We start from the raw sequence: 21219 nt of genomic DNA, 5'->3' as shown, positions 1-21219 counted from the left end.
CTAAGAGAACTGAAATCTCTCCTAAAATGGAAATGTGAAAACTGCAGATAATTTCAGTGTTAATGGTGCTATATTTCTTCAAATAAAAAAAGACTAGCTATTTTGAAATAATGCTTTCCCTGTAAGAACATATAAATATTTACTACTGAGGAGTCATGTGAAAGACTTGCAAGAGATGTCAGAAATAGAGGCTCAAGACAAGAAAAAACACAATCCTGTCAGGTAAGTGTGAAATAAGCAAAGAAGCAGGAAGCTATTTTGGGAGTCTGGATAAAATTCTTCTAGACCGGAAGGAAGATGTTGCTATAGCTACAATTAAAAAGCACTGATGCTCAGAATAATGGGAATTTCAGAGCAATTCACTTCAGCAGAGTTTAATCCGGACTTCTTCCAATAACTACAGCTCCTACAGATGTTGTGGGGGTGGGAGGTGAAAGGATAAAGAGAAAAGACCACCAAGAATGGCTGCACCAGGAGCAATTTATTAGCATAACACTTTTTTTTAAGATTTCATAACAACTGAAGTATGTACAAAGTCTTACAGCATTTACACCATAAAAAAGTTTCTTATTAGCTGATGAAGTATATAAGGTAGGATGCGATGTACTTCAAAGCATGAATATGATAATAATGAAGCAGGCCACTGTACTTTCAACTTTTTTTTTGCTACCACACCACAACTGTCTGCTGAATGACAGTTCATTAAATCATTGGGAAGACACAGATTGTCTTGAGAGGGGATTGGGGGTGGGGAAGTAACAGGTCAATGTGTTGCACTAACAACCATAAAGAGAAGGGAAAAGAAAAAAAAAAATCTACATACTGTTGTGTTTCTACAGTTTCCTAGAGCTGTAACGGATGTTCACAGCCTGAGATAACATATGCAAGACAACATAATCACGCCTTTTCAGATATAGTTCAGCTACTAAATGTTTTTACGTTTGAATAGGAGGCTTTATGCTAATATGGCTGTATGTTTCCATTTTTTGTTCATGAACTCTTCAAATCGGTATAACCCCACAAGCCCACCCTTCCCCTAAAAAAAGGAAAAGAAAAAGAAAGGAAAAGATGCAAGGATGTATTTGATAATTTTTTAAAGGGAAAAAAAGAAGGCATTTAGTATCAGCTTTAGGGTCCAGCCATTCCTGTCAAAAGTTTAAGATTGGGAATCTTTGAATAATCAACAAAACATTGCTCCACCCTTCCATTCCCCCACACCAAATAACCTCCTAACCACCACCTCCCAACTTTGTTCACCTGCCAATGTATAGGCTCATCTTTCCTTGGGATCAGGCTATGTAGACCCAGAGGTATTTCTATAGTGACTCAAATTCAAGGCTTGGTTAAATTATTTCTCTTAAAAGAAATGCTTGCACTGCAAAATGCTGAATGGTTTGTGCCTCCAGACTATAGCTTCAGGATGCGGTATGAAAATTTCAGATGGAAATTGTTAAATATCTTATTTTCCATTCTGTTCCTCCAGAAACTTCGATCCCTTCAGCCTTGCTTAGGCCAGTGTGTCATTTTTGAGATGAAATCCACTCCCCCCCCCATTCTTACTCTTTCACTTTTAGGCTAAGTGGGCATTACTTTAAAAAAAAAAAAAAAGATTCCATTCCCAACTCAAAAGCCAATAATGTAGGTTGACAAATTTTAATTGAGACACATAAAGGTGGGCTAGAAAAACACAACAACTACATAAATATTGAAGAAGTCATTATGCCATTTTCATGTAAACAGTTCTGATTAGAATGAAGCCCTAACTAGATTCTGGTCTTAAACTTTTGGCAGATAATGCGTATGCTCAGCCAGGCTCTGTGGTTATTGTTCAAGTGGAAGCCAGGTCAGTTCACATGTTGACAGGCATGCAACTTGAAAATATTGCACAACAGGCAACACAAAGAGATTGGAGAAGTTTACGAAACTTCAAGTAGACTTCACAATCCTTCACAACTGACTATTCACAGACAAAGATATGCTCCTTCCTCATCTTACTGTGGGCAGTTGGCACCCCCTCCCCGCTTCTCTCACACATGAGACACTTTCTGTGACTCTCTTGCTTGCTTGATGCTATACAACCACTTGATGATTCGGGCATTTCTCTCGATTGCAGAAATGCCATATGGCACACGGTCGTTGGCACTGTCGTCATTTCTAAGGTCGCTGTTGCTGTCCTGAGACTGTTCACAGTCTGAGCTGATCATGCTTGCACTGCGAAAATTGAGGGATATTATATCGGAGTTAGCCCTTGCAAAGTTTTCCATCCCGAGGTTTTCAAGCTCTTCAGGATCCAAGCCACAGTAATTAAAGAATCTCTCCACGTCTGCATCCACACGAAAGTATCTGTCACTCAAGTCTGATTTGGACCGTTGAAGCGAGGGTCTCCGGCTGACACCACAACTGGATTCTACTGTGTCGATTTCAGGAGATTTCATTGTGGCAATGGCAGCAACCTTGGGTTTGGGGGGCAGCGGTGGTGCTGAACTACTGCAAGGTATTGCTTTTAAAGGTTTCACGCTAGTCACTTTCCGAATGTCTGATGAGCTATGGGAAACATGCAGGAAGGACTCTGCTGAGTGGTCTAGCAGCCTTCTGCTAACATTGGAGTTGCTCTCTTGGGGGCTGCTGCGGCCTTGGGTGGGGTAAACCTTTAGGGATTCTGCAAATGAGTGTCGGTTTAGTTCTGCTGAATCCGACCTGTGGGGTGGCCAGTTTCTAGCGCTGTGTTTGTGACCTGAACCTGAGCTGGAGCCTTCAGAACTATTAATAATGTTTTTCAGGATCTCAAGTTTTAAGTTTTCCCTTTGCACACCACTCTCAGTCTTTGCATTGTTGTTGAACACTTTCAGGGTCGGGCTGCCCAAGGCTCGCTTTGCAGCAGGGCAGACAGGTGGCTTGGCCAGCACAGCTGGCTTCACGGGCTCCTGTTTGGCATTGATGACCTCTTGGCTCTTGACGTATTTTGCCTTATCAGCTTCTAGTCTCTCCACTGCACTAAGTCTTTTGGGATTAGGCTCTGCTTGCCTTCGAAAATAGTCGGGTCCTTTGTTCAAGATGCGGAGTGGGACCGCCGATGTGAACGTAACGGCTGGACTGACAGGTTTCACCATGCTACCTGTCTGTAGTGTCTCTGTAGGCATGTTGGGTGGTCTTTCCCCCGCAGCCGTTTTGGATTCTCTTCTGGGCTCTTCTGAACGGACTTTGTAGAAACATATACATTAAGCACAAGAAATAATGGCGGAATCTTTGGAATCTGAGTGTTAGCAGTGCGTCATGTCACAGAGTTTATTAAATGCTACTGTGTTTTTCTCTCTCTTAAAGGCAGACTTATGTATAAAGGGCTACCAGACACGAGTCCCTTTAAATCTGCTCTGCTGGTTCCTTTCTCCTCACTGAAAGATGTGGGAGTCTTTCTTCTGTGGTCTTTGTGCTCAACGACAGGCAGGGATCTGAAAAACAAAATAACCAACCATGGTTTAGGATCAGCCTGTGACATCATAGCTATAGCAACAGAGAAACTCTGTAGACCCCTTTCTTTAGTCACTGGCTGACTTACAGCCCCAGGCAGTGCAGTCAAAGCAGGCTGTCTTATTGGAAGCATTCATACATTCATATCACCACACCTTTAGACAGTGTGCATCAATTACAAATGCTGAAAAACCGGGGAGTAATGGGTGAATGCACATATGCATCTGAGCTGGCATTTGATTTAATCAATTCTACACAGACAGGCTGAAGGAAACAGCAGCTCAATCAAAACTAAGCAACTATTGCAGCTGTTTCTCCAGAAGTGAAGAGTCTCCTCTGGGCTCTGAGGAACAAAGGCACTGTGTAGAAACACAGGCATTGGGGTCCAAGTGTTAGGAGTGGCATCTTATCTCCTAACTTTTTAAATGCCACTCTGTTTCTAAGAGAAATCTTAATTTGGTCTGGATTGCACTTCTGATTGTCTGTAATTCATTCTTTTTTCAGTATGATCTCTCTCACTGTTCGCTACTGATTTCTGGATCACACTGGAAGTAATCACTTCCTCTTCAAGTCTCCCAAAAGCAGAAAGAATGGGTCAGGGGTTGAGACGGGAGGGAAAGATAGAGAGTATTAAAGCATCTCCTTGTTATCCACACACATCCATTGTAAGGCCTTCTATCTCAGCTCTGGGCATTTTCTCTGGCTGTCTCCCATCCTCGGAAGGCTCTGCCTCCTGGCTTCTTTCAAGACCCGGCTAAAATCTCAGCTCCCAGAGGAAACCTTTCCTAACTGCTCTTATTTCTAGGGCTTTCCTCCTTTTATTTTTTTTCCCCCTATTTATCCTGAATAGAGCTTGTTTGTACATATTAATTTGTTTGTTGTCCCACAATTAATTAGGTTGTGTGCTCCTTAAAAGCAGAGACTATCTTTTGCCTTTTAAAAAATATATATATATATATATATATATATATATATATATATATATTCTCAGCACTTGGTGCAGTGCCTGTCACATAGTAGGCCCTCTCAAATACATGTGAGAGGCAGCATGGCATTCATTTAGGATAGGGAGGTGACCCTGGAGTCTGAAAGATCTGGATTCAAATTCAGTCTCTGGTATACACTAGCAACTCACTGTGGCCAAAACAAATATCGAATTATAGGAGTTGGTAATCTATGGTGGGGGAGGGTGGATTTTACACAGGAAGTTCCCTAAACTGAAGAAATCAATCAATCAAGGAATGTTTATTAAGTTTCTACCCGTTCCTAGGCACTGAGCTAAGTTTTGGAGGTACAAAGACAAGATCAAGATAGTTCCTGACTTCAATGAGTTTACAAGTAAGAAAATAATTTCAATATACTGTCTCTGAAGGGGGGGGGGGTGGTGGTTAGATTTTCAATGAAATCACCTGTCCAAACCCCTTCACCTTCCTAATATAAAGTCAATCTTTCCTCTTATAAAGCAAGACTATACTGTATACTTTTAAGAGTTGAATCCATCAAGTAATACAAACTGTTTCCTTCAAATATTTGGACAAGAAATCTAGACTGATTTAAACATCAGATATAAGGACAAACATCTTCCTACTTGCAACAGTTGCAAATATCTGGACCAAATCTTTCCTTATTAATAGAGTATGTGTTCGGGCAGCTAGGTGGCGCAGTGGATAAAGCACCGGCCCTGGAGTCAGGAGTACCTGAGTTCAAATCCAGCCTCAGACACTTAACACTTACTAGCTGTGTGACCCTGGGCAAGTCACTTAACCCCAATTGCCTCACTAAAAAAAAAAAAAAATAGACTATGTGTTCTTAGTCCTTCACTCAGCACCTGGGGCCTTCTCAACCTGGAACATCCCTCTTCTATTATTTGTGAGTTCCTTTGGGGATCTCTATTTTGGGGACTGGCCTAAGGTGGCCATGCCTCACTCTTCTCCCAGCTGAGTTTCTGACTCTATGAACTTTGCCTGGATGCCCCTGTGTGGGTTTTTTCATACTCTCCTTCTCCCCCTTTAGCTCCAGTATTATTTTCTCCCATTAGAACATAAGCCCTTTGAAGGCAGAGATTGTCTTTCTTTTTGCTTGTATTTGTGTCCTCCATGCTTAACACAGTACTTGGCACATAGTAAATCCTTAAATGTTTATTGCTTGCCAGCTAACACCTAGCTAAAAGCAGCAGTTTCTTTATATACTTAAATTCCTCAATTCCCTACATTACTGGTATCAAAATTTTAAAGATGTCAATCAAGTGTGCTTTATATTGTTTAAAACTTGGATAATGTTGAACAATATCTACTTATGGGAAAAACATGTAGCTTCCTGAATAATTTCATATTAAAAAATAACAACCACCCCACAACTACATGCCAATATATAATAATCAACAACATTCCAACATAAGACTATGTTAACAAGGTATGTCAACATTCAACTTAATACAGAATGCCCTGAAATCTATCTTTCCCAGCTGGATGACTTCATTACTTATTGCTAGGGCTGGAGAATACATGAAAAAAAAAATCTGCATTCCAAAGCAATTGGTTAATGGCCTTCCTAATTTTTATTGCTGTTTTCCAGTTATCTGTGATGCCCCTTTCTTCACTTTTCATTTTGATTTTCAGTGGAAAAAAAAAAACCAGTTGCCTTGGCCAAAAGCCAGCCGACCGACCGACCGACCGACTGACCAACCGACCAAAAAACAGAAAAAGAAAAGGGGAAAAAACTCCAACCAAACCTATGCTCTCCCTTTCCCCCAATAATTCCCTAGAGTTCTCTAGATCTGGGTTACTTTGATCTTACATTTTCCCAAGACACAAAATCAGTGCATCTTATCTCCTGAAGAAAGTTGATTGCTATCACCTTGATGCAGGGTTATAATTAGGGAAACTAAAATTTAGAAGATTGAGGCATTGAAACAAAATGTCAAGTAACTATTTACTTACTCAAGTAAATACAGTGATATTCACATAAAAATGCTCCATTCCCATAGTAAGGAAAGAAATAAAGTGCATATTACTAATAACAAAATTAGAAACAACTGATTTTTCTCCTTGAAGTCTGCTGAAATACATTCTCTAAATACAAACCATCAATTTTGCTTTGATGATAAACTAGACACGATTTCAGTAATCTGCTCAGGGGCCTGCCACACTAAAAACATTTTCCTATTCAGGGTCTAAGGAGCCCCAAGGCAACTTCTGCATAAATGATTTCCCCAGAATTTGCAATTCCACATTGACATTTCAATTCTGTTTAAAAAGAAACCCCTTCTCATTAAGCTCAGAATGTTGTTTGTTGGAACAGATCTGCAATGAAACTTAGAATGCAAAAAGAAATTCTTCTCCAGAGAGTCAACCATCCAGTCATTGTATAGTACTTTGGTTTCAGCTGGAAAAGTTGTCCCCCATCATAAAATATCATGACCATGAAGACATTCCAACTTAAAAAAAAAATATGGCAACAGTGGGCTACTGTGAGAGTGGAAGACCATCCTTCTTCTTTTTTCTTTTCTTTTCTTTTTTTTTTATGAGGCAATTGGGGTTAAGTGACTTGCCCAGAGTCACACAGCTAGTAAGTATTAAGTATCTGAGGCCGGCTTTGAACTCAGGTCCTCCTGACTCCAGGGCCGGTGCTCTATCCACTGTGCCACCTAGCTGACCTCCCCAACTCCCCTCCCCCATGCTATAATGAGGTACTGAAGGAGGACTGTTGTGGACTATATTTAGAAACTAAAAATCTCAAAGAAAAGGCCTGTCACTAATGATTTTACTTTCTTCTCTAGTTCTGGTTATTTCATTGTCCTAATCACAACTCCCTGGGTATGACCTAATGTTAGGATTACAAAATAAAGAATAGTATAGCCTTCAACTTTAGAACAATAATGTCTTGTCTGAGTACTCATTTTTCAAATGCCTCTCCTTTCAAGGATAACATTTACCACTTATGCAGCTCACAGAAATGTTATAAGGATTAATAATGACATACCCAGAAAGACTGGAATTCTGCTGTTGCAGAGAAAAGTAGTTTTTACTCCCCTGTGTTGTTATTAATGGTTCATCTCTTTCTCTTGATTAGACTGAATTTGGTAAGGGGATGTAAAGGGTACCGATGAGAAGAGTGAGACAGAAGAAAAGCATGCCAAAGGATTATCGAATGGCCTAGGGAAGAATCCCCAGTGCCTGGCCTGTTTCTAGTATTTGGTGCTGGGAGTAATTAAACAAAAGAGATACAACATATACACGGAAGAACTAGGAGCCATGGGTGGACATTGCAGAGAGGTAGATTAAGGCCTGATGTAAGAAAAATCCTTCTTAACCATTCAAACTATTCAAAACTGGATCAGGAGATAGTGGTTACCTCACTAGAAGTATTTAAGCAAAGGCTGACCACTTGGTGTTTTTCATTACAGGTTGGATTAGATACCCCCTGAGCTGTGGCATTTTAATCTCTCAATCTCTACAACCCAGCACAATGTCTTGTACACAGACAGGCTAGATAAATGTTTATTGAATTGCAAGGAAGTCTACATGGCTCCAAAGGGAAGAACTGGTGGCAGAAAGGCAGATAACAATAAAATAAAACAAAACAAACTTCTAAACAATTGAAAAGTACAATGTTCTACTTCTGGAAGTAGGTAGAACTACTAACTCCCCATTACTGGACGTCTTCAAGCAAAGATTGAATACTTGTAAATATTTCTATTCAGGTATGAGTTAGTTAGATGATCTCTACTTCCCAGACTCCTCCAGCCATGTCTTCTGCACTCAACTCCACTCAGGCTATCATCTCCATTTACCATCTGAGAGTGGATGCCACCCCCTGAACTTTGAGAGAACAGTTGTTTTGTTTTGTTTGTTTGTTTTTGATGAGGCAATTGGGGTTAAGCGACTTGCCCAGGGTCACACAGCTAGTAAGTATTACGTGTCTGAGGTCGCATTTGAACTCAGGTCCTCCTGACTCCAGGGCCCGTGCTCTATCCACTGCGCCACCTAGCTGCCCCTGAGAGAACAGTTTTGATCTCATCTGGTTCAGTTTCAGGCTTCTACTGCACTTCTGGGACATCCCCAGAAAGTTACCATGTCCGTATACCATCTTCTCCCCCTTCCAGCTCCCCAGTCTCCATCCATGAGAATGTAAGGTCCTTTGGGGCTAGGATTCTGTTTCATTTTATCTGTATCCCCAGCACTTGGCACAGTGCTGGCACACTGTAAATGCCTACTAACTTCATTATCTAGTTATAGCTACCTCTTAGGTCCTGTCCAATGCTGAGACTCTGTTGCAGAGGCTATGGAACCGACCAAGGCACCCCCAACTGCCTAGTGACACTCATAGGACACAGTCTCAGATCAAAGTGAAAAAGATGTTGAAGGATTACACCCAACTAATTCAACATCTTAAGGAACAACCTGAATTGTTAGTCTACTAAAATTCTGGACTGACTGGCACCCCAAATCTCTAGTATGACTGATGGCAAAATGTCAGGCATAATTCATATTTATGTAACTGGGGTAGCTATTTCATTTTAAAGTAACTTCATAGAATTTGGGGGCTTGAAGGGAACTTAAAGAGTATTTACTATAACTTTTTCATTTTCTAGATGAGTAAAAGCCATGTAGAAATCTTAATGAAATTATCCAAAGTCAAATAGCATCAAATTGTTATTTGCTTATTAATTTGGGGCATAATAGTCTAACCTGGCTGGAAGCCAATCCTTTCTGTCTATATTCTTGATTGTTCCAATTTAGGCAGGCAGATTCAATGTCTTCATAATTTAAGCAAAGATAGTCTTCAAAGTTATTAGTTGAATATTTAAAAGAAACATCTGAATTATCCCCAAATTTTAAAAAAGGTACAAGAATGTTTCATTATACAACTTACAGGTACATCCTATCAAAAAAGCAGCCAATGTTTATTGAATACCTACTAGACTGAAGCCATTGTGCTAGATGCAGTAAGGAATACAAAGAGGCACAGGCTACCCTCTCAGGAGGCCCAAAAGAATTAATAACCTATACAGGGAAACAGAACACACAGACATAAAAAGCTAACTAACGAGACAAAGCTATATACTGGTGCCAAATGAATAAACCAGCTAGTAACCGTCTCTGGAGTTTGGAGATGGCTGAGAATGTCATGTTCTGAGATGGTCAGGGAAAGTTTCATTACCCTTAAGATGGCCCCTAACGGATGGATAAAATTGTAGACAGAAAGAAAAGAGAGCTCCCCACATGCTGGGATGGATGCTGGTTTGAGCAAATCAATTAAGCAACTAATCAATCAAGAAACATTTATTAAACAGTTAATAGTGTCCCCAAAGTCTTATTGCATTTTAAAAGCATTAAAACTTTGGAAATAAGAATCCTATGAAGTTACAAAAGAACATAATTTGAAACCTGGATTATTAGAAATGTAAAAGCATGAATTTTTCTTATTAAAAATTAACATAGGAGGGGCAGCTAGGTGGCATAGTAGATAGAGCACCGGCCCTGGAGTCAGGAGTACCTGAGTTCAAATTTGACCTCAGACACTTAACACTTACTAGCTGTGTGACCCTGGGCAAGTCACTTAACCCCAACTGCCTCACCAAAACCAAAACAAAACAAAACATAGGGGCAGCTAGGTGGTGCAGTGGATAAAACACCAGCCCTGGATTCAGGAGTACCTGAGTTCAAATCCAGCCTCAGACACTTGACACTTACTAGCTGTGTAACCCATGGCAAGTCACTTAATCCCTATTGCCCCGCCAAAAAAAAAAAAAAAAAAAAAAGGAAGAAAAGAAAAAAGAAAAAAAATTAACATAACTACCATATTGTGCTATACGTCACTAGGAGTTGAGTTTTGAACTTTGTAAAAAATGTCATCAGCTGCTGTTCAGTGATGGAAAGTATTGTATTTGTAATCTTAGCCTTATTATCATCCAAAGATTTGATGCAAACCTGACAGTTTGGACATGACCCCACAAGAAAAACTCTAACAGAGATAGATCATGTGACTGAGATAGTTAGGCAAGAGGATATTCTGTACTGATTCACCAGTCTGAGACAGTGTCATCTAGAAAGTGGTGCCCAAGCAAAATGCCCTATCTTGTTAAATTTTTTTTAATTGTTATTCAAATTCACAAAATTAGAGAAGTACAAAATACATTTGAATAAACTTTCAAATGCTTTTCATTTGTTTTTGTGGGGTTTTTTTGTGGTGCAATGAGTGTTAAGTGTCTTGCCCAGCTAGTAAGTGTCAAGTGTCTGAAGCTGAGTTTGAACTCAGGTCCTCCTGAATCCAGGACCTGGTGTGTTATCTACTGCACCACCTAGCTGCCCCTTCAAATGCTTAAAAAAAAAAAGTTTGTAACATACTTCTGAAGTTACCAAAGCTTAAAACCCACTAAATTTAAGGGACACACTGTATATTCCTGGCACTGGGCTAGGTGAAAGCATGGCAATGAAAACCAGAGGGATGCTATGAACCGTATACACACTGAGGTTGTGTTCAAAATCCAACTTCTCTGGGATATGACTGACTGTTAATAATGACCCTGATCTAGAATCTTCAGGAATCTATAGAACTGTTCAACTTTACATGTGTGGCATAATCATTTATTAATTTAAAAATTAGCAAATTAATACAAAAATAAGTTTTTACCATCTGAAATACACTAATACAAGAAGGTTCCGTGAAGGACTTGAGAATGGAACATATTGGGGTATGAGCAAATCAACCCATCCATGATTTAGCAGATGAATCCCTACAAATAAAAAGGCTTAAAGACTGAACCCAGTTCTTTCTAATGCCAAGCCCAGTACTCTATGTACACCATGATGCCTCTATTCTATCCCTACCTTTGTAAATGGCATTTGATTCTCTCAGAACCATGGATTCATCCTTGATACTTACTCCTTCCCATTTTATCAATAATGCATGTTCACCATTAGCTATGCCAGTAACAAAATCACAGACCTCTGAAAACTGGAAATATTTTATTCTGTGGCTCTTGCAACCTCAATGGAATCCCCACTTTCATTTAATTCCATAGCTATTCTCCATACCTACTCTTGTATCATAAATGATTCCTATTTTGGAATAAACACCCCTTATATTAATGATTCTGGGTCTTGAATTATATTTTCTTAACATCAAGGAGACAACCTGAAATTCTTCTGAAGAAAGTTCAGATCTAATTAGTTTGATCAAAGTATGACCATTCATTTTGCTGAGGAGAGCATTAAGTATCATATCCAACAGCATTAATGGAAATCAATAGCATTTTCTCTGTTATCTTCACATAACTTATAACTCACTATGGAACTATTTTTCATGTCATTTTTGTATATGTATGATTAGATACAGCTTATAATTTCCTTAGTAATGAAATCTGATGCTTAAGACTATTTTTAAAAATATGGCATTGCATAAAATTTCCAGGGAAGGAACTTCTGACAAATTGTTAATGAAATTCTGGTTATCACAAGAAGAATAAATTCACATTTCGAAGTAAAACATACTTAAAATTTACAGGCCAAAGAAAGTAAATGTCATCCCTTTTGGGAGATTTTCACTTATCTATTCTAATTAATAGAAGGTTTCTTCTATCCTCTATCTTTCCCTTGCATTTTAAAAACATGACCCTCTTACTAATGGAACACAATCAACAAGGGTAACTTGTAAATTCCATTTGCAGTTGAAGAATAACTTGCAGAAGGGGGAGAGAACAAAAGCCAAGAGAAAAAAAAATGGTAAAGGGACAATGAACCATAAGCTAAAATGGGAATGGATTTAAATTCACACCCTGTAAATTGAACAGAAGCTAAAAAAGCCACAAGGCCAATCAACTGGAAACAGTCAGTCAAAGCCACCATCCTTTTCATGACCTTAACTTTTTTTTTTCAATTACTAAATGATAAGTATCTTCTTTTTTCTCATCTCCATGGCAAAATCTCTCATCCATACTGCAATCCTCTACTATTCTGACAACTGAAACTTCTCCTTACTGACCTCCCTAACCTTCCCCTTGGCAATTTAATTTGAAGTCACAAGTAAAATAATGTCCCTCCCCTCCCACTACTATCACTGTGTTCTCTTTGCATCTAGTAGATTGGCATTATTTTTCTAAGAGCATTTAAACCTCCTCTGTGCCTTTAAATTTGGTATGACCAGATGCTCAGCTTGGGAACTGCCATCCTGGAGCCAAGCTGTCTTGACTGGAGAGCCAGTCAGTGTATCCAGTCTACTGTATCCGGTTTGCTCCAGACTCCAGATCGAACCTCATATCCCATCTCATCACCTATCACAGACATAGTATCATCATCTCCTTGTCATCTCTGCAGCCAGGTGGTGAAGCATATAGAACTCTGGACTTGGAGTCAGAAAGACCTGAGTTCAAATCCCAGTTCACACATTTATTAGCTCTGTGACCGTGGACAAGTCACTTAACCACCCTTTGCCTCAGTTTCCTCAGGTGTAAAATAGTAGCACCTACCTCACTGTGTTGTGAGGCCCATTGGAGATAACACAAGGGCTTTGACATCCTAAAACTGTGATACAAATGCTATTATTATCAACATTGCTGTTGCTCCCTCTAGTGCACAGGACCACAAGGGACCATGAATAAGGTGCTGTCCTAACTGGTGAGTGTATAGGTGCAAATGAACATGGTTACCCACAGTGCTTCATACTGTCATCTTCCTCACTGCCAAGTCTATCCCTCCCCTCCTTTTTAGGTACTACTCTAAGAACAGGAATCTGTAATGGCTGTTAGATGGCACAGTAGATAGAATGCTGGACCTGGAATCAAAAAGACCTGAGTTCAAATTCAACCTCAGACACGAGCTTTGTGGCCCCTGGGTGAGTTACTTAGCTGCTGTGAGCCTCAGTTTATTCATAGGGTTGTAAGGACCAAATGAGATAATTGTAAAAACTTTTAGCAGTGTCTGACACATAGTAGGTGTTTAATAAACACTTATTTTCCCCTCCCTGAATCATATCAATGTTACTTTTGGAAAGGATGTCTTAGTTTATTGTACTATGCCTCTTCCCATGCACTTCCCCATTTGAAGTTAAAAGCTGGGACTGGTCTCTGTCTCCATAAAACCCAATAAGAAAGGCATGACACTCCCTTAGGTACTAAGTCTGTGAGCATAGAAGAAGGCATCTTCTAATTCTCTTTCAAGTCACTCCAATTCCATTAGCATTTATTAAGTGCCTACTGTATACTAAGCCCTAGAGTTATGACAAAAACAAGACCACTATCTGCTCCTGAGGAGTTCTATTCTTGGGGGTGGGTAAGGGGAATAACAGGTATACAGAGAAGTGAATTAAAACACATAGAATACCTGAGGGGACATCAACAACTTGTGTGGGGGTGGAAGGGGTGTATGTGTATGGAATCAAGAAACACACTGTCGGACATATGGCCCTTGACCTAAGCCTTGAAGAGGACTAGGGAATTAGAGAGGTAAAGAGGAAGAGTCTTCTAGACAGGGAGGATATATTAAGTTCTTGAAGGCTGAAAACTGATTCTGGAGAAAAGGGTTATATGTTGCAAACAGCAAGTAGATCAATTTGGCCGGGACATAGTGAGTGGGAAGAAGAGGGCTGCACCTATAAGAGCTAGAACTGAGTTTTATCTAAATCTGGCATTTCCCTTCACTCATTAGCTTCTGTATATGAGTTGAAAGTGTTCAAAATTAAGAAGCAATCCAACCTTCACATGCTTGGGAGTTTTACTGGCCATATAATAGCCATTCATCCTGTCACCTGTCTCTTGATTAACTGACTTTATTTCTTCCCCTTTCACAAATTCTCTGACACCTGACCACTTGCTTTAGGCCCCAAACCACCCCTTGTGACTTCTTGCTATTGTTGTTGTTGGTTCTTTGTTCTTGAAGAGGACTATGACATCAGGAGATGATGTCATAACTTGCAGGGGATTGGATTTAAGTGAAGGAGAGCTCTGCAAAGTCACCAACCTCACTCCCTCCTCCAGAGCCATCTGGGTCCAATGGCAAGATATACATCAGGATGACCAGAGATGGCTCCAGATGTTAAGACATTTGGTGTTTTAAGTGACTTGCCCAGGGTCATACAGCTAATAAGTATCAAATGTCTGAGGTTGGATTTGAATTTGGGTCCTCCTGACTCCAGGGCTAGTGCTCTATCCACTGCCATACCTGGCTGCCTAACTCTCAGGTGAAGCACCTTTCAGGTTTCCTGCTAACTGACTGTCTATTCTGTTGCTATACTCTTGGTTTCCAAAGGACAAACTAGCTACTTGTCTATACCAGGACTAATTCCTGGCCTACTCTGTCTCTTACCTGGGTGCTCATTCTGCTCATCTGTCATGCTGATGACCTCTGGCATATCCCATTCTCCCAATCTCAGACATCTGATGTGGATCTATTAACCTGATGTCCTGGTGCCAATCATCACCTGCATTAGCATTTGGTTTCATATTTTCCATAATGTGCGACCAGAGAATCACCACTTTAGAACTGGAAGGCACATTAGAAATAATTAAGCCCAACCCTCTCATTTCAGAGATGAGGAAATTGAGGCCCAGACGTGAAGTGGCTTGTTCCAGGTCACAAAGGAAATTGGTGGCAAAGCGGGACCAGAATTCAAACCTTATAACTCAAGTGCTCTCTCTTGTAAACCACGCTGATCCTTTATATTTTAATTATTCCATTACTTTCAAATGACAGTGCATAGACTAGTTCATATAAAAGGGAGAGGCACTGCTGGGTCGTTTTGGCTGAAAAGTCACCTTCACACGACCCCACTTTGTGTTGTTCCTGCATTTCAATTGCATAGGAAATACATGGCTTCAGAGATTAAAGCCACTAAAGTGGGTGTGTGGTGCTGAAGTAGGAGATATTGTCCTATATGAAAAAGCAAAATCAAATCTGAAAACAGGTGACTGAAAATAACAGGCCATGTTCTACCTAACAGGCAGTTAATAATGAATGTTTATTAAATTGAATCTTTATAATTTCTCTACCATTCTCATCTTATATAACTCTAGGAAATCCTTTCTTTTTATTTTTTTGAGCAAGCACTTTGTCCAAAGTTGTGGGTTTGGGGATAATTTAAATGAAGATGTTTCTCCTTTAGAAATTTAGAAAAATTACACTCTCTTTTGAATAATTCAACTTTCTTCCTCAGGCATAAGGTGGAAATGCATTGCCATTTCCAAATGACAGTGTCATAAAACCGACAGAAATGACCAAATAGCTTCCTTTTAACCTATAATTACAGAAATAAAAACTGCAATGTAGCTACAGCCAAATGCCATTTGGAAATATTAGAGGAACACAATGAACTCCTTAATGAAAACTACTACATATAATTAAGAAGCAGGAATGCTAGAATTCTTAATGAAAATCCAATAAATGGCCATAGCTGGACAAACATAAAAAAAGGCCATCGCTGCCAGGCATATTGCTATTCTAAGCCCAGCTCTGAGATATTTTGTTTGTCAAAGCTTTTCTGTCAATCAGATCTTATTATAATGTGAATACATAATAAAAGGCAAATATTACTTGAAGAAGGTACCCTTCATTCTCATGGGGGAGTTATGCCTACCTCATTAACTAATTTGTCATTAATCTTACTACAGGGGCCGCTAGGTGGCGCAGTGCATAGAGCACCAGCCCTGGATTCAGGAGGACCTGAGTTCAAATCCGGCCACGGGCACTTGATACTTACTAGCTGTGTGACCCTGGGCAAGTCACTTAACTCCAATTGCCTCGCCAAACAAAACAAAACAAAAAAATAAACAAAAAATCTTACTAGAATGTTCTTTGCTTTATATATATATAAAAAATATTATATATCTTTTCTTTCTTTTTTTGCAGGGCAATAAGGATTAAGTGACTTGCCCAGGGTCACACAGCTAGTAAGTGTCAAGTGTCTGAGGCTGGATTTGAACTCTGGTCCTCCTGAATCCAGGGCCAGTGCTTTTTCCACTGCACCACCTAGCTGTCTTGCTTAATGTATTATTTAAGCACATTTTATCAGTGGAATCTAATAATTATTTATTTGAAAACCTGTCCTTAAAATTCATTTTGTATTTTGAAAAATCTTTTTTCAATATTGTTGAATCATTTCAGTTGTATCTGACTTTCTGTGACCTCATTTGGGGTTTTCTTGGCAAAGATACTGGTGTGGTTTGCCATTTCCTTCTTCAGCTCATTTTACAGATGAGGAACTGGGGCAAACAGGGTTAAGAGAGGTACCCAGGGTCAAATAGCTAGTAAGTATCTCAAGCTAGATTCGAACTCATTAAGATGAGTCTTCCTGATTCCAAGCCCAGTGCTCTATCCAATGCACCACTTAGCTGACCCTTTCAATGTTATAACAATAATAATAAAATTTATATAGCACTTTAAGGTTTGCAAAGAGCTTATAAATATTATCTCATTTTATTTTCATAACAACCCTGGGAAGTAAATGCTGCTACTATTCCCATTTTGTACATGAGGAAACTGGGGAAGATAAAGGTTAAGTGATTTGCCCAGTCACACAGCTAAGTATCTGAGACTGAATTTGAACTGAGGACTTCCTGAGTCCAGGTCTAATGCTCTATCCCCTGTATCACCTAGCCAATTCAGTGGTCACCAGTTTTACCAATGAATTTTACCAAAAGAAATTTCAAACTGATCACATTCTCCAATAATTTTCCTTCCTTCCTTCCTTCCTTCCTTCCTTCCTTCCTTCCTTCCTTCCTTCCTTCCTTCCTTCCTTCCTTATGCAATTGGGGTTAAGTGACTTGCTCAGGGTCACACAGCTACTAAGTGTATGAGGCTAGGTTCGAACTCAGGTCCCCCTGACTTCAGAGGTCGTGCTCTATTCACTGTGTCACCTAGATATCCCTACAATAACTTTTCTCTACATAGCAAAACCCTTGATTTATACCACCATAATATATAGATTCCTACAACATACATCATCTTATTTCTCACATCCTTTATCTCTCGTCATTTGCATAGGGTGCCAACACTTTTTATTAACTGCATTTCCTGGTAATTTCAAATTCTCTAACATGCTAACTAAACACCATCATTATATGCTATGAAAGCCAGAATTGGAGCTTATATAATCTCCTCACTTTAAAAGATTTAGACTGTCCACTCTACTCAAGTCCCTCTCTCTTCCTGCCCTATCAGGATGAGGTGGGAATCCTAAGTCTTCCAAGGCTATTCTAATAGACTGCAAGCTCTGGTGGGTCCTACCACAGTAAGAACCCTTTGTATATGGACATCTCTTCTCTTAAGACACTGTCTAGCTAAATTTGGAGAGGCTTTTCACTAAGCTGGCCACACAGGGGAATGTGTTTTTTGGGGCACAGAAATGGAAGAAAAATATCTGCTAAATTATAGAGGAGACTATAATACATTTTGTAGTGGGACTAACCTGATCAGTGATCTTGCTGACCATTGAAATACTCAAATAAATTTTCTGTCAGGATGAATCTCAGTAACCCTATTCTATCATGCTCAAGAGATACAATTAAGCATTTCATGTTCTACTTTATATTTCTAAACGTTCCCTCCTCCTCAAATGGGAAATATTTGTTTTAGGTATTTCCAAGTCAAACAGTAGCACTCATCTCTCACCCTCCCTTAGCCTCAACCCTCCTCCTCCCTGGGAAACCTCTTAAAAAGAAAAGTAGTTTTGATTCCAAAAAATTAGCTTCCACCTCACTTTAAGAAGAACTTTACACTCCCCTGGACTATTTAGGTTATTAGTGCTATTGTAGGGCGCCACCATTCCCAATCTGGTGACTAGGCCTCATGTTTATATAGCTACTTTATTACCTGAAATCCTTAGCTACATGGGCAATTGAAGGACATGCTAGAATGATTACAATATAATCTTAACTAAATAATACACAAATTCTTTAAAAGACTTTAAAGTTTCTAATAACAGGCTTTAGAGCCAAAGAACGTAATGTGCTTTATATGGGTGCATGTGTTACAAGAAAAGTGTGGTATGTTTACATCTGGGGGGAGAAAAAGCAAAGTAGCTTTCTGTGGGTGGGGGGAAGTTCACAGTGGGCAGTTTAGACAAATGAATCAAAAAAGGAATTCTATTACAAAATATGCCACTAGTTAATAAATATATGTAATACTTCATTTGTCCTCAAATGCTTCAAATTTGACTTATTCAGGTCGCACAATTTATAAACAACCCTTATTCCTTTGTTGTCTTTTTTATGTCTATCTTTTGGATATTTCTTTGCTCATTAGCCCCTCTACCAGACCAGGACAACAGGAAGTGAGAGGAAGTTCAAGTCAAATCGGGAAACCCACATCACTTGATGAAAACTAAAAACATGGTGGCAAAAGCAGTAAAAAGTTAAAAATTACTCTATTATAATCTTCAGGTTTCCTTTCTCTGAATTATCCCTGTCACTTCTTATGATGGATATCTTTTTTTTTTGTCTTCAAATATCTTTATTGGAAGGCCACATATTGCCTTCATTTAATGTATTTCAAATCACTGTACTTACCACGGATATCTTAAGTCAGCTGTACCCTCATAACAAGGGTAGACCCTAATGCAAAAAACCCCAAACCATATGTCTTTATTGGCATGCAATGTAAAGTTCAACACAAGGTTTTATTACACTGATCCTCCTTAGGGTGCTGACTTTCACTGAAGGGAACAGATATGGAACTTGTAAAGTTTGGAACATGCTGTTTATCCATTTGAAACGTTCAGTACTATATATAATTTCTCCTCCTTGGAGAATAGTATATGAATATCCAGGAACTTCTTATTTGCAATTTTGCTAATGCATCAAAACCACATCGTGCTTAAAGATGAACAAACAGAGAGCAGAAAGGACAAATCAATAAAAGGTTGAATTTTAGAGCTAAACCAATAGGATTACTATGGAGTGTAACTGATACTTATTTGGTTCCTTTGCCTGTAGACACTAAGGATTCTTTTTGCATCTCTTGGATTGCTGTAAGCAAGCACACAAGTGGCTATTAGAACAACCAGTACTTTCTTGGAATGTGTTCTGAAAAGGCAAACAGAGGATGTCCTTTCCACAGAAAACATTTGGACTTGGTTTTAGGATAAGTACTGAATAAAAAAGGGGAAAAAAACCACCTTGGTTTACAAAATCTGCAGATGTTTCAGAAGATGGAATCAACAATCTTATTTTTATGGGAAGGCTTAGCTATGAGGCAGTCAGGTGATGCATTGGGGAGCATGCTGGACCTGGAGTCAGGAATACTTGAGATCAAATCTGGCATCAGGCACTTACTTCATGCGTGACCCTTAATGCTTCTGAGCTACATTTTCCTTTTTTGGAAAATGGAGGTATTGGATTCAATGACCACCACAGTCCCTTTTAGCTCAAACACTGTGGTTTGGGATGTGTAACTCCAGGTCCGGCCTTCTTATCCCCAATAACACATTGCTTTGAAGGTATCTGAAAAGGTAGTTTTTATATTTACTATCCCCCTTGCTTTCAAGTTTTAGGTTTAGGGCTCAAACAGTTTTGCTGAAAAGAAAAGCAAATCAGAATCATCAGTGTACTTGTAGTGGGGTAATGGGGAGGCAGAGATGGAGAAAAAAAGGTGGAAGGCAGCTGTGATGGGATGGAGCATTAGATGGTGACTAATTCTCCACTGTCTGGCCACCCCATGGCAACCATCTCTTCTAGCAAAGATCATTCTGCTTAAAGAGACCTCAACCGGGCAGCTAGGTGGTGCAGTGGATAGAGCACCAGCCCTGGAGTCAGGAGTACCTGAGTTCAAATCCGGCCTCAGACACTTGACACTTACTAGCTGTGTGACCCTGGGCAAGTCACTTAACCCCAACTGCCTCACTTAAAAAAAAAGAGAGAGAGAGAGAGACCTCAACCAATAGTAGTTATTGCTGTTTCAAAAAGGGAAAAATAGAAGGATGTTGAGAGAGAGTGGAGGGAAAAGTTTTTTGTCAAAATGAAGGGGTGGAGGAGGAAGATCAATATGAAATGGGAAAAATGCAGTAAATTCAGTATATGGCCATTTTTTTTTGACAGTTCTTCTAATCATAAGTTGTTTGTCTTGTGAGATCTCCTAAGGGTTCCAGGAGATTTACTAAATCTTCCTTAATGGAAAATAATTCTTCTTCTATCCTGGGAAGGAAATTAAATGCCTTCTGAGTAATAGAAATAATAATAATTTAGTCATCACCCAATCAGGTAAAATATGACATAGTGCTTACAGGGCCTGAAGGTACCAGAGAATAAAAATGGCATGCTAATTGAGATTAGGGTGAATTAACTCTTTCCTACCATTAGGGAAACAGTTAATATAAAAGGAAATAATATTCAGTAATAAAGTCACATTTTTATAAAGCTTTGAAAGGACTAAAAAAAAAATTATATATATATATATATATATATATATATATATATATATAGAGAGAGAGAGAGAGAGAGAGAGAGAGAGAGAGAGAGAGAGAGAGAGAGAGAGAGAGAGAGAGAACATTATCTAAGTAATTCTATATGAGGAACAAAACAAAAAGTTCACAGTAATTTTCAGGAGAGGGCAATAGGAATGAGGCTAAGAAACAATATTTATGTCCACAGATGTATATATACAGTACTACTGATAGCATAAGGGCAATAAAGTTAGCTAGAAATTTTATACAAGGAAGTAAAAAATGGCCTCTCAGATAAGAGTTAAAACTTAAGTGGGGGAGACTAATGACTAGAAAAGAACAATGGTAGTATGTATGTATGTATGTATGTATGTATGTATG

At 39.2% G+C, this 21219-nt stretch overlaps 1 protein-coding gene across 4 annotated transcripts in view; it reads right to left on the bottom strand.

Annotated features, from left to right (window-relative positions):
• Positions 1-462: 462 nt before the first annotated feature.
• Positions 463-21219, bottom strand: part of FAM110B (family with sequence similarity 110 member B) — a 207236-nt gene continuing 186479 nt past the window's right edge. For all 4 annotated transcript variants that reach the window (XM_043979744.1, XM_043979746.1, XM_043979743.1 and 1 more), the window contains one exon: positions 463-3449. In XM_043979744.1, coding sequence (XP_043835679.1) covers positions 2028-3140 — 1113 coding nt within the window. In that variant the 5' untranslated portion in view covers positions 3141-3449 and the 3' untranslated portion in view covers positions 463-2027. The remainder of the gene's footprint in view (positions 3450-21219) is intronic.

The sequence above is a fragment of the Dromiciops gliroides genome, chromosome 1 (assembly GCF_019393635.1).
Source record: "Dromiciops gliroides isolate mDroGli1 chromosome 1, mDroGli1.pri, whole genome shotgun sequence".
NCBI lineage: Eukaryota > Metazoa > Chordata > Mammalia > Microbiotheria > Microbiotheriidae > Dromiciops > Dromiciops gliroides.
Note: the sequence above shows the minus strand (reverse complement) of the source record. Positions and strands in the feature narration are given on the sequence as shown.